The sequence below is a fragment of the Echeneis naucrates genome, chromosome 4 (genome assembly GCF_900963305.1).
Source record: "Echeneis naucrates chromosome 4, fEcheNa1.1, whole genome shotgun sequence".
In the NCBI taxonomy this organism is placed as follows: Eukaryota; Metazoa; Chordata; class Actinopteri; order Carangiformes; family Echeneidae; genus Echeneis; species Echeneis naucrates.
In genome coordinates, this window is record NC_042514.1 from 6,828,131 (window position 1) to 6,841,282 (window position 13,152).

At 42.2% G+C, this 13,152-nt stretch overlaps 1 protein-coding gene across 1 annotated transcript in view; it reads right to left on the reverse strand.

Moving 5' to 3' along the window:
* Positions 1 to 13,152, reverse strand: part of sema6bb (sema domain, transmembrane domain (TM), and cytoplasmic domain, (semaphorin) 6Bb) — a 110,435-nt gene that overhangs the window by 55,836 nt on the left and 41,447 nt on the right. The window contains exons 2-3 of the mRNA XM_029499495.1: positions 1,390 to 1,515; positions 131 to 245 (exon numbers count right to left, since the gene is read on the reverse strand). Of these exons, the coding sequence (XP_029355355.1) occupies positions 131 to 245; positions 1,390 to 1,498 (224 nt within the window). The 5' untranslated portion in view covers positions 1,499 to 1,515. The remainder of the gene's footprint in view (positions 1 to 130; positions 246 to 1,389; positions 1,516 to 13,152) is intronic.

Genomic DNA, 13,152 nt, shown 5'->3' on the forward strand with positions numbered 1-13,152 from the left:
ATGCGGTGCAATTATCATATCATGCATAGTACCCAGATTTGTCAGAGCTTATGCTAACATATGGCCGTTATTGAATTGCAAATCTGTTAGTTTGTGTGTGTGTGTGTGTCTGTGCTGGCATGTGTCATACCTGGCTCCAATGTAGAGCGTTCGATTGACTTGCAGGATCCTCTGGATGTGTAGAGGCTCTTGTCTCAGCCATGTTCGGTGGGGTCGGCCAAGAAACACTGGGTATCTCCTCACCACTGAGGGACAGAAACATGCAGCGACTGATCCCACACTGACAAGCTTCAAAAGTCATCAAAATAAAAAGAGGCTTTCTGTTAGTTTGTTTTGACAGTTCGGCAAGAGTGACGGGGAAGCGCAGACAAAGTTTGAGACCTGCATTTGAAACAGCGGCACGTCTGATACATTAAGCAGACAACAACACCGAGCAGCGCGCAAGCAAATAATGTTCTGAGAACAAAGATGTCACCTGCAAACTGAATGAGATTCACTTCTGATGAATTTTCAGTTAAATGTTTTTTTTTGTTGACATGCTTGACAATACATTCTGCTAAGTGACTGAGATCATTCGAAAAGTGACATAGGTGACATTTTAAAAACCTACAGCAAGAGATGCGGAGCATTTTAACTCAGATATAAATCAGATGAATTAATCAACATGCCAAAAACTTTGACCTCAACTGAGGTGAATGAGACATATTCCCCATATTCCTCAGGCTGTCTTACTGTCATAATTTTTTATTTGTCATTATGTTTTGTCTTCCTCTGCTTCATGTTCATCATTAAGTTCTGTTTCTTTCTTTCCTGTGCATCTTTGCATTTATTAGTCTTTTCTGTCCACCCAGGTCAACTTGCATTTTGTGCTGTAACTCATACCTGCTGTTATCCACACAGTCGCTCCTGTGCAGCGCTTCGTAGCCTGACAAGCTCTTCGCTCCACTGTGGGGTATTGATACATGAAGAAGGCTCCAGACTCAGCTGGGAACCCATCAATCAATATTATTGAACTGCAATCAGTCAAGGTCTGGCCCGAGCTGGAGACTGCAAAGCTGATGTGGAGACTCAAAGTCTGAGTGTGTAAGCAGCGCTGTCTCTTGAGGGTCTGTGTGTGTGTGTGTGTGTGTGGGAAAGTTGTGATTGTAAGAGCCCCTTTCTCTGCTGTCCTCTCATTCCTGAGCCTGACCTCGCACCCCCTGACCTGAACACCAGTCACCATCCATCGTGTGAGAGCCTGTCTGACCTCAGCAGCCCACGACGTGACCCTTGGCCACCTCCACAGCCCAACACCTCCCCAACCCAACACCCTGTGTGTTACGGCACCTCACACATCGCAGCCCGTGTGAGAGGCATGCAGTAGAATCGGAGGCTGGAGGCGGGTAATACCTTCCGTTGGAATGAAGTTGAGAGGCCCTGGTTCCTCGGGGAATGCCGAGCTGGACATTCGGAGGAGCCAGAACAGCAAGAAGAAGGCGGGAGAGGCCGTGGTCGTCATAGCAACAGAACTGTGGTCTGTGGAAATAAAAAAAAAAAAGGGACAGAAAAAGGAGAAAATGCAGTGAGTAGTTGCTAAATGACTGAGACATGCATAGACATACACAAGACAGACACACATTCACTCCTTCCACACGACTGGAGAACTAACTAGCGTAATGGCCAACTGGCTGGTTTTCTCTAAGTGAGGCTCAATCTTTGTATTCCCGCAGCATCTCTATTGCTTCTCCCTGATGTGAAGGGGGAGACGAATGGCTGCCAGGGGTTAAGTAACTAAGGGAGAAGTCAGCTCTCAATGCAGCCAGATCGCTGTGGCACAACAACGTCGCCTCATCAAGCATCGCACAACCTATGACACATCTGAAGACTATGAATAAGACACGGGAGGGGCGAGGCGCTGAGATTGGGTTCTGAGATAAATGAATGAAAAAATTGTACAGGCAGAGAATGACTGGAAGGCACAATAATGCTATAGACGTCAAGCATTATTGAGGATATGAAAGAGACTGAGGAGGGAAGGAAGTGAGGTTTACTGAAATTTAATACCAGCCAACTGTAAGAATTTGAAGTATTATCCATCTGGCACATGCATGTCTCAGATGTGAATCGTGTGGAAATCCAAATGATATCCAAATTAAGTTACCCTCCACAAAAATGACTCCTCACTCTGCCTCTTAAATTTGATGTTGACTTCAACCACAAAGCTTACAAACCACTACCTCTGAAAGCTCTTCCTGTGTTTATGCTGCTGAAGTCAAATTCAGTGTTCATCCAGCAGGCACTACTATTGAAGTTATCATGAAATCTGATTCATCTGTGATCATCTATTCAGTTCAGCCTCTCCCTACCAGTTTGACAAGGAATTTTGCCTTCAAAGAAATTTCACAAACACTGCAATTTGCCAGGAAAAAAAAAAAAAAGAAATTATACCGCAACTTTAATCACAGAGCTATCTTAATGCCTTAATGCTGAAAGCAACACTTAATGATTTGCCTTGGAAATCAGACACATCCCCACCACCGCAGACAAAACATTTCTCTCAGCCATGTACAATTGCAACATTCCTAATTTGAATTCTCGAGGATGGATTTCTTTATGCAAAATGTCTCAGCATTTTACTGTGGTCAATACAAAAAAAACAAACATTGTGCTGAATGCACAAACTGGGTTTCAGGCCCAAAGGTTGGGTATGCCAGTTCATACCAAAGGTGAGGAGCTGGTGGGATGACGGGGCTCTGTGGGGGCCAACGCATTCCTTTATTGTCCTGACATTGTGCACTGAGGCACTGTAATGGTGAAACCAAAACCATCCCTCCCGTTTGCCACAAAGAAGAGAAGTGAAGCCCACTATTGTATAAAATTATACGCTGTGGCAACATTCAAGACAACCGATATTTTATGGAATAACGGCATGTTTCTCTTACAGGCATTCAAGTATTTATTTTAAAACTAATGAGGTGTACTGACTGTAAAAGCAAAGTAAAACTATAATCTAAATATCCAAAGTCCGCTACCATTAGTCACACAAGCCACTGCCCCAGTAAGAGGAAAAAAATGCGGTGTATTGAGTAAAAGTTCTTGTTTTATTGTTTTTGGGTTTGAGGTGAACGTGTTTTTTTCCTCTTTAAAAAGTTTCGTAAACTTGCTGTTAGATTTCCCGTAATGGGAAATAATGGACCTAACTCAAAGCACGACAAACAGTCCAAACAGCATGTGGGCAGTAAGACTGAAATGTAGATGATTATTTGAACTCGTTAATAGCAAACAATGGCTTAGCAGGAATTTTGCATTAAAGTCAAATGAAGCTGAGTAAGAACTGTAACGGATTGGATGGATAAAAATAAACTGCAACAATGATGAAAGCTGATACAAATTGTGCGTATTGTATACATGTGGTACCGGCTTTCTTTCTTCAGTCTTTTCCTTCTCTCATGCTCCGTTCTTCTCCCGAAGGATACAAACATCTATTATACAGCCCATCTCTTTAATGGAGCCCCAGACAAAACCTTATCAGGACACATTATCTTTATGGGACATTTCTCAAATTCCTCGGTTTGATATCGGAATAAAAGTGGGAGGCACGCTAATTACCCGACACCCACAAGCAAAATTACAGGAGGTGAAGGGGAAAGAGTCACAGAGGGAAGAAAGGAGGTCACGGGGTGGCGTGAGAGATGGAGTGGGAGATAAGTGAGAACCATTAAGAGAGCGAGAGATGAGAAGTCAAGGAAGTCAGTATATCCAATCACAGATTCTATTGTTTCTGCTATTAATAATGCATGAATAAATGTCAGGCGGTACGCATTCGATTAGTATAATTAGACACCCTGGGCTATACAATTTCATGGGACAGCAGAATAAGTAGATACACAAGTATTAAAGCGAATGTGTATGTATGTGTGGGTACAGAAGTAGTTCCAAGCCAAAGTATCTCTGTAATTATGACAAATGGCTGCAACCACAGTCCATTCAGAAGCCTCTCTGCATGGCACAAGCTTCACGGTAGTATGCCATTATCACTGAGCAGAGCATACTGCAATTCACATACATTCAGCCATTTGGAGGAGACACTAATTCAAAATATTCAACCCCAGGGTGCTACAGCACAAAAGTGAAATGGCACTTGATGTCACTGAAGCCATATTGAAGTTGGCACACAGTGTGCGCTCAATTCATGTAAAAAACTGTAAAAACTATACTGTCAGCAGCAAATGATTGTGTCCGTTCTTTTTGCCGCAGGCACCATTGTTTACAGTGTTGTGACAAACATATTCAGGAATTGAGTTGGATTTCAGGCACTGTCCCAATAACTTGATTTGGGTGCCAAGTTAATACAGATGGCAAGTGAAGAAAAGAGAGGAAAAATACAAAGCAATGGCGGGTCAAGTGAAAGTTCCTCCTCAGATGTAACAACCAATCCATCTTGTCTTCCCTATTAATAAAAAAGTTTCGCTCTCTTCAACGGAATTTACGTTGACTTGTTAGTTTGTCCTCTAACACGGCACCAGATCAATTGGATTATCGGTGTTTAGGCAGGTAATTTAGAGAAAATTTAGTCATGATAATTTACCTGCTGAAAAGGTGAAGGGAGATGGAGAGTTGGAATGTGGATGGAGCCTGGACCCATCAATGCCACTGTGAATTATTACCACAGTGGTAAACTTGGATAACTTAACAAACAAATCAATGATGCCTAATGTCTTTGGCGGAGCTTTAATGAGGACGGATGCTGTGCTGGACACAGAGTAAAGTCAGATTGAAGAGCAGGAGCTTAAAAGAGAAAGGAAAAGAGGAAACGGTGTGATGGAAGATGCGAGAAACCTACGACGTGGAAATGAATTTTGACTAGTCAACAATACGACCCTCTGCCACAGGGGTTTTGGATATTTTGCATGAAACCTGAACACCTCATTATCAAATGAAGCCCCTGATATGCTCTTTAGTTACTTAATAACAGGTGCCATGGCTCTCACGCTGTCTTTTCTGCAGTCTCTCCGCCTTTTTCCCTTTGTCATCCTTTATCTGCATTGGTTTCTTGCTTGCTCTACCTCAGCGTTCGTCTTATTGATGTGTACATTCTTCCTGCGTTTCCATTACATAGCTGCAAGGTACTTGCACTAAAAATTGGAGAATCGGTTGAAAGAAAACCAAGATTATGCGTGTCCTAGATATAAGGAAAATGGTAATGAAATAGGGCAGGATTAATTGGGGCACTGTGGTGGTGGTTGGGGTATTTATAATTAATACATTTAATTGTCAAGCATTATGCAGAGGTATCAGTTCTGGTAGAGCACACTACTGAAGCAATAGCCCGTTAGGCTGTAATCACTGGTCACCCAGCGTCAAAAAGCCTGCACAGAGAAACTGTAACATGCTCTATTTCCGCTCAAATCATTTTATCATCCTTTTACAAGACAAATTATGTTTGGCGGGGGGGTTCTGCTTTTCCTCACCTTCGCAGGTTCTGCGTACGCTAAAGCTGCCAAAATAAGTGTTTTATATTAACAAAGGATCAGCTTGTATGTAGCAAACAACAGTCAGAGAATTATCACCAAAGTCCCCAGTCTGTGGAAAATATTGGCATGTCTTAAGTTCATTGTTTTGGTTGTCTGGCCCAAAACTTAGCTTTTTTTTTTTTTTTGTGCACTCTAAGCAAACTTGTTTTTGACACAAAGACAGCTGTTTACTGTGAAAATGAAATGTGGTTGTGTCAGAGTTGCTGTATGGGAGACACACTCAAACTAACAGAATTCTTTGGGCTCCATCTTCAAAACACTAGATACGTTTTTAAGAGTTAATGTTCAAAGACACACTCCTCTGCTGCAGGCCAAATTCAGAGCTTCGCTTTTTTTTTTTTTCTCTTCTCTCTGCTTTTATTGTTCCACATCAGATGACCTTCAGAATTTGGTACATGAGATTGTGCCAGTACATGGAAAAAAGACATGAAGTAAGAAGCAGAGGATTTTATGTTTGTTCCATTTTCTTTATGTGGACTTAAAGACACACCATAGATTTCAGAGAGACCGGGCTAATTGTCATATTAGTGAGATAGTCGAGCCAGCTTTATGGGTTGTGTAGAATCAATGAGACGTGATAGCCTGGCACTGCCTGGATCTCCTTCAACCAGCCATAACATAAAATGCTGAATGTGGCAGGGATGTGAAGAGGAATGGGAATAAGAAATAATCTGCGAGAAAGAAGACTGGGAGGGATGATTTAAGGCAAAAATTTAAATGAACCCAGCAGGCTATAAAAAAAAAAATTATATATATATAAAAAAAACAAATGGGAGAATGTGGAGAAGACAAGACAGAACAGAGAAGATGACAAAAAAAAAAGAGTTTGATGAAGAGAAACAGAGGTGAAAGAGAGACAAGTGAGGCATTCAAACAGAGATGGGAGTTACACCGGATATACAGAGAGCGAAGCCAAAGAATGTCCGGAATGAGAGAAACAGAAAGACGAAGACAGAGGAGAGGAAGAGCAGGCAGGAGCATTGAGCCAATATTGCTTTTGTGATGCCAGATTTTTTTTTTTCTTTTTTTTTCCAAAAAGCAGACTAGTGGGAAGGACCCTCTGGCTCAGTACTTGCCCGGTTTGCAACTTATCCTAAGCGTTTTTTTTGTAATTGTTTAAGTGTGGGAAATGAAGTCAGGGGTCAATACTTGAACTATTGCATTTTTGGCTGCAGACGTTGCTTGTCGGCCACATAATCCAGAGACCAGGGCTAATTTACCATAATTACGCTGATGACACACTATTATGCCAAACCTATCTTTGTCCCCGAGACCACAACTTTTTGAAGTCGCTGGTCGTGCACATTGAAGTCAGAATTAACTGGATGTGCCACAATTGCAGTTCATCAAAGACAAAAACAAAATCCATGTTACTGTTGTTCAACCTCTGTGGCGGAAACATGTTCTCATTAGCCTTTGAAGCCTTACCATAAAGTGTATGAATCTGGTTGCTGTTGTTGATTATGACCTTTTGTTCCAGAGCCACATCACCACAACAAGTACTTTCCTTTTTTTTTTTTTTAATAACACAAAGTCCTTGCTGATAAATACATACATACAACAGTTTAAGATAATGCAGAGCGGGACACACATGTCTATTTCAATTGAGAGTCAAACATGGAAATTGTATTATAGTATGATTAAGGTCAGGAAATGAAAACAGTAAACGATAAGGCAATACAGAGAAGGTCTGTGACAGAGTGTGCACTTAAAACGAGATACACGACCATCCACCATGCTGACTGCTACACTCTTACTTTCAATCTTGCTTCCACTGGATGTAAATCTAAGAGAGTGATATTGTCCAACATAAACAGAGTGGCCGGTTGATGTTTCCTTTGAAACGTCTTTCTACTCAGTCCTTCCCTACTTGTTGTCTGTAAGGCCTTACTTGCACTTTGTGGCATCTCTCTGACCCACTTCTTACATATGTATAACTCCTAGGCCACATAACCCCCCCCGTCTGGTTGTTGTCAGATTAAAATCAGAAGTTGATGAAGCGGGTTTGGGTTTTATGATGGCTCAAGCTGCTAGGATACGTTGCCATATTGCATTAGATATGCTCAAACTTAATATTGTTGAAACTCTACAGAAAACATATGTCCCCCCAGTGTGTTTAACTAGGTTTGTTGTGATTGTCTTGTTGTATGTCTGTATTGTATCTCCACTGGAATAAAAGGTACTACATGAATAGTATTTTATTTGTCTGATCTGATCCGCTGACCCCAGACGGTTGACCTCGACCCCGACTGTTGATATTGATGCACATACTGTATGAAGAAACACACTATATACACATGCACACAACAAAGCAAACCAACACACGCATCTCCTCTGGGCATTGTGCCGTCACTTAAACCAAGAGTCGTCGTTTTCCACATCAAGCTTTTGCAGGACTAATGTAAAAACAATGTTGAAATTCCCTCCGCTGGAGTAAAACACGCACATGGGTTCACCCGTTCGGCTGGGATTGGAGTGACCTGGGCTCTGTTTACTAGACATTTGCATCACCATGAAATCCTGGAGCCACACTGACATCACACATATTTCAAGAAAGGGAGAGAGTGAAAGAGAAAAGGCTGAAAAAAGAGCCCCCCCCCCCTCTTTTTTTAGAATAAATGAAAAGTGAAGAGTGACCTCTGCACAGAACACAGATTTTCCCATGCGCTGAGAAGTACCATGGATTTATTTAAAGGGGAACTATGTGCAGTTAAAGGACAAAACATTTCAATAACCGTCTTTTATCAGAATTCACCTATGAGCGCTTTCTGCCATCTCTGCTCCCTGATTGTGGGGGCCAGCTTTGTTTTTCATACAGCGCCATGTGTCTAATGGATACATCATTTCAGGGGATTTAGAAATTGGTGCTGTAATAAGATCATGTCTCACGATTTTTCGCGGGAAGAGAGGTGTTCCCATTAACAGGAAAGCCTGACTAAAGAGCGCTGGATGACAGAGAGGTAATGTAATACCTGTAATAACTTATTGCTGATGAATGGATATCTTTGAGTTTTACTAGAGCTCTTCCCAGCATTGCGTTGGTGTCATTAACCTTCACAGTTCTCAAAATTACAGCTGTGGAGACATCGGGAGTCACACTCTAGAAAAGAGTAGAACAAAGATTTTGTGGTACTGTCTGAAAACGTCTGCAGGTTAATTATAGGTCTGTGTTTCAGAAGGAAGACTCTCCAAGAAGTGCTGCGATAAATCTTTTACTCTGTGCTCCACATATCCTTTACTTTTTTTTATCCTCTTTGTTGTTGGTCTGGATTTATTTAATTTTTTCTTCTTCGCGTGGCTCTTTCTGAACAGTTCTGACTGTGATAATCAAAACCTGATCTGTGAGACAAGGAGAAACATTGTGTCATATCACAACAGCAGAGAGAAGCCTGACCTTTGGCTTCTTACCAGTTTACAACCATCATTAGCAGGGCAGGGATCGGGAACCAAGGCCATAAATCACACTCAAACCATCCATGTAGGAGGAACCCAGCTACAATGCAGTAAAAAAATGAAAGGAAAACACACTCTGAGACTGACAGGAGGCTAGCAACTCAATCCATCATGAGCTGGAGACTCCATAAAGCCAGTGAAACAGGAAAACACATGAGGCGATAATCTCTCACATGGTTATAAATAATACAGAAACCTTGCTAATGGCAGTAAGAGGTTGCCCAGCATGACAGAACGCCTCATGATGTGATTATATAGCTAAAATTTCCCCCAAGGACATCTATTATCTTGTATAAATACTCAGGGGTAACCCAATAGGGCAATATGCTCTCATCCAGAGTCTGTTTGCCCTTTTTTCTTATGAATCAAGAGGAGGTGCATTTATTGTAATGGCAACACGTAGTGGCCATCAGCTGGGCATGGGGCTGAATGGTCAGGAAATACAGAACAATTAGGAGAAAATCGGGGGGGGAAATGAAAGAAGAAAGAAGAAATGAAAACAGACTGCAAACTGTGCAGCCCGCTTCTGCATATTAGTATTACATCCACAGTTTAATGTGTGTTTTTGGTAATGGAAAGTATTGAGACAAATGGTAGAGGAATGCAAATGTCCTGCTGGTTGTAAGTCTTTAATACTGAATAAAAAACATTTAAAAAAGAATATGTGATTCAGCTGCAGAGCATTTTTTACCTTTATTTTTTAATGAGACAAAGAATACATGTGGGCATAATTACTATTATTACGCATTGAGTGGTGATGTGATAAAAACCCAACTGCTTGTCTAACAAATAAAAGACATTTGAGACTAAGGTTAAATGAAAAAGTCACCGAGCTCTGTGGTTATGTCCCACTTATCAGTCTTGTCATTTAAAGTGGTAAGATGGTTATGGTAGTTTTATCATCTAGTCTGGTGCTGTGTGGTAACAAAGGTCCATTCGTAACACTTCTAAATCTCATTAATTATCCAAGCTATGTTTAATCTTTATAAAAGCTGATGTGTAAAAAAAAGATAAGTTGCTTGAATGCGTTGGACTATTTCTTGGCCCGAAGCAGTTTCTTCCTGGAGTCTTGTTGTCACCATGAAGCATGAAGTTGACAGGAAACCGGTGGAGACTGTAGGAAGCCGCTGCACTAAGCCAAGAAACAGAAATAGATGCTGCTCTTCCCTGTTTTCAGACTTAATGCTGAAAATGGTATCTACATCTCTCATCTAACTCACAAGAAGCATATTAGCCTTACTAACCCTTACCCTTCCCCAACATGTAAAACCTCCTTTAAATTTCAACATTGGAAGGCTACCATTGCTAAATAAAAAGTAGCCTTGGGAGAAAACCCCCCCCGGGTCTCATAAACCTAACAAAAAAAAAAAAAAAAAAGGTTGAACAAAGCATTTACAAGGTCAGATTCTACAATACGCTGTTAGTTTTGAATAATAAACTGTGTATGCGAAAGGGCAGCATGAAATTGTCTGTCTACGTGATTCTGTTTCGGAGGAGAAAAGAGCTGCCAGCAGGGGAGGAAAGCCAGGAAGGAACACGGAGTTCTATATACATTGCGGGCTTCACAATGACATCTCTGTATGCTAATGGTGTTTACCTTCTGTTCCTCTACCTGCTACCCTCCCTGAATCTTCGCGAGAGATGAGGCCCCTGCTTGGTTTTTGTTGTCAAGATTGGCTTATTCAAAAACCAAGTGACGGTGAAATAATTCACTGTACAGCTGTATACCATTTAGGTGTAATATGTCCCTCAGCTGTGTCTATATGTTTTATTTATAATGGGAAATTTCTTTAAAACAGCCCCATCATGGACAGTATCTAAAAGCTATTTTCTCTTTGCTGACAGAGACGGGGAGACACCGTATCTTCTCCCAGCGGAACAACAACAGAGCTGGTGCTGGTACAGAAACCTGCATGTCCCCAGCCCTCGATTTCACATTTGCAATTGAGTACACACACAAAAACACACAGATTCACTCAGACCCCTTTTCACCGGCTCCTTTCACCCCTTTTCTTTCTATCTTCTCGCTACACAAATCACAAACGTGCTCGTCCAATTTAGTCAGACACATTCCACCTGTACACCTGTGGGTTACTATTTCCACTTAATATCCCCACGTTGCTTTGTATGTCACAACTCATGTGGGACACACACACACACACACACACACAGTATGGTGTCAATAAGTAGATGTTTTCAGTTGACAACTGTGCGCACAAGGCAGCTGTGAACAAAGACACAATCCCTATGTGTGTACCTAGCAGTAGACCCAAAGTCAAAACAAACAAACAAACAAACAGAAATACACGCAACACACACACACACACGCGCGCACATGCGCACTGTCATTGCATTGCAGGCATAACTCCCACCCCTGGCTGTGTGCAAGTTTGATCCCTCTTACCGTGTCTGAGAAGCATGTTAATCAGCGAAGGAGGCTGCCAGCTCAGCCATATATGTCTCTATCATTCTGCCTCTCACTCGCCGTGTCTTCGTCTCTCTGCCTCTATCTACATCTCTTCTATCCAATCTGTCTTCGTCTGTGTCAGACCCTGTTCCTCCACCTCTTCCTCACTGTATTTATCTCACATTCCTCTCCTTCTTCTAACCTTTCCTTACTCGCGCTCTCATTCCATTTCAACAAATCATGTCTTTCTTTTTGTTTTTTGTTTTTTTCTTTTGCAGCTACATTTCAATGCATTTGCCCCCCTTTCCGTTAGACTGATGGGTTAGGGATTTAAGGCACTAAAGACAGGATGGTTTTTTTTTTTTTGGAGGACAGCTTTTACCCACCGGCCTGACATTTTATTGCCCCCACTTCTTGTCGCCAGCCACTCCTTGCTCACCCCTCTCTCTCTAAGTCTTTGTGATCAGTCTGTGCCAGTGCTAAAGTGGATTTGGTTGTGGTGACTAAATGAGGGTGGGTGGCTGTGGGATGCTGGATGAGTTTCACAGGACAAGTTTTTAAAAGAGCGAGCTTTGAAAGCTGAAGGGCAAAGAGAGAGAGAGAGAGAGAGGTGGGGGAGATCGTAAGTGGAGTGAGATATAGCTCTTATGTGTTTACAGACTGTTCCTACGGAGATCTCTACTGCCGCACACAAGTTATAATTCATGAAGCGAAGGAGCAAAGCGAGGTGGTCATGGCCGTGCAGACGGCGATAACAATGGAGAGACAAATGATGACAAGGGAGCAGAGGGAAGGGGGGACAGGAAAGGAGAAATTAGAGGAGAAGAGGAACATGAAGAAATGTGGAGAGCGTAGTAAATTTAGAGAGAGCTGCGCGCCTATTCAATAGCTTCACATGCGAGTGAAGGCCCCAGAGGCCTTTTAGCTTTATCAAACAATGCTACAAGGCCGAGATGCAAATTAAAAAAAAAAGATGTCGCTTCCTTTACCTCAATTATCCAGGCAGACGCTAAAAGAAGACGCGTCATGGTTGACAGCTTCTTTTCTTTATTTTACCCCGAATGGCTCACGGGCTTGGCCTCCATCCGTCACGTCACACTTAAAAATTAATGCATTCGCATGACACACTTCATAGATAACATCTCAATGGGGGTTTTTTCTCTGCTCAGCCGGCCAGTAACATCCATTCCTGTTAGCTTAACACAGGCTAAAGCTCGAGCCTCCTCCCTGTTCTTACAGTCGGTAGAATGTTCAACAATGTCATTTAGTACCTTGCATCTCACAGAGCAGATGAAATCAATAAAAGCCATTTCCTTTCCAAAGTCAGTGGCCCCCGCTCTGTTTGTCAAGTTAATTTGATAAAGGCGCTTACGATGCAGCATGCACGGGAGAAAATTATTTGGCAAGCACTTGGTGGCACACCACAAAACCTCTCGGAGAGAAAGGCATTTGGAGTTCAGCGGCTCAGGTGTGGCGTGCAGGAAACTATTGATTAATAAGGTGAAGGTACAGTACATGCTCAAGGATATGTGAGGGTGAAAAGGCTGCGAGGTGGATCTACTCCCTCTGTGGTTACCCGTCATGAAGTCAGTGGAGAGGAATGAAGCAGCTCATCTGGGCCTTTTAAATCCCACACAACAAAAACGAGAATCCAACACACAGCTCCATCAGCCCCGCTCTCTCATCTCCCCGCTAAAGCAGCGGTCTGGTACACAGATTCTTTGTATTCCTTCCACTCTGGCATATTGGTAGCTACAGACATTATTTTGTTCTCTGGAT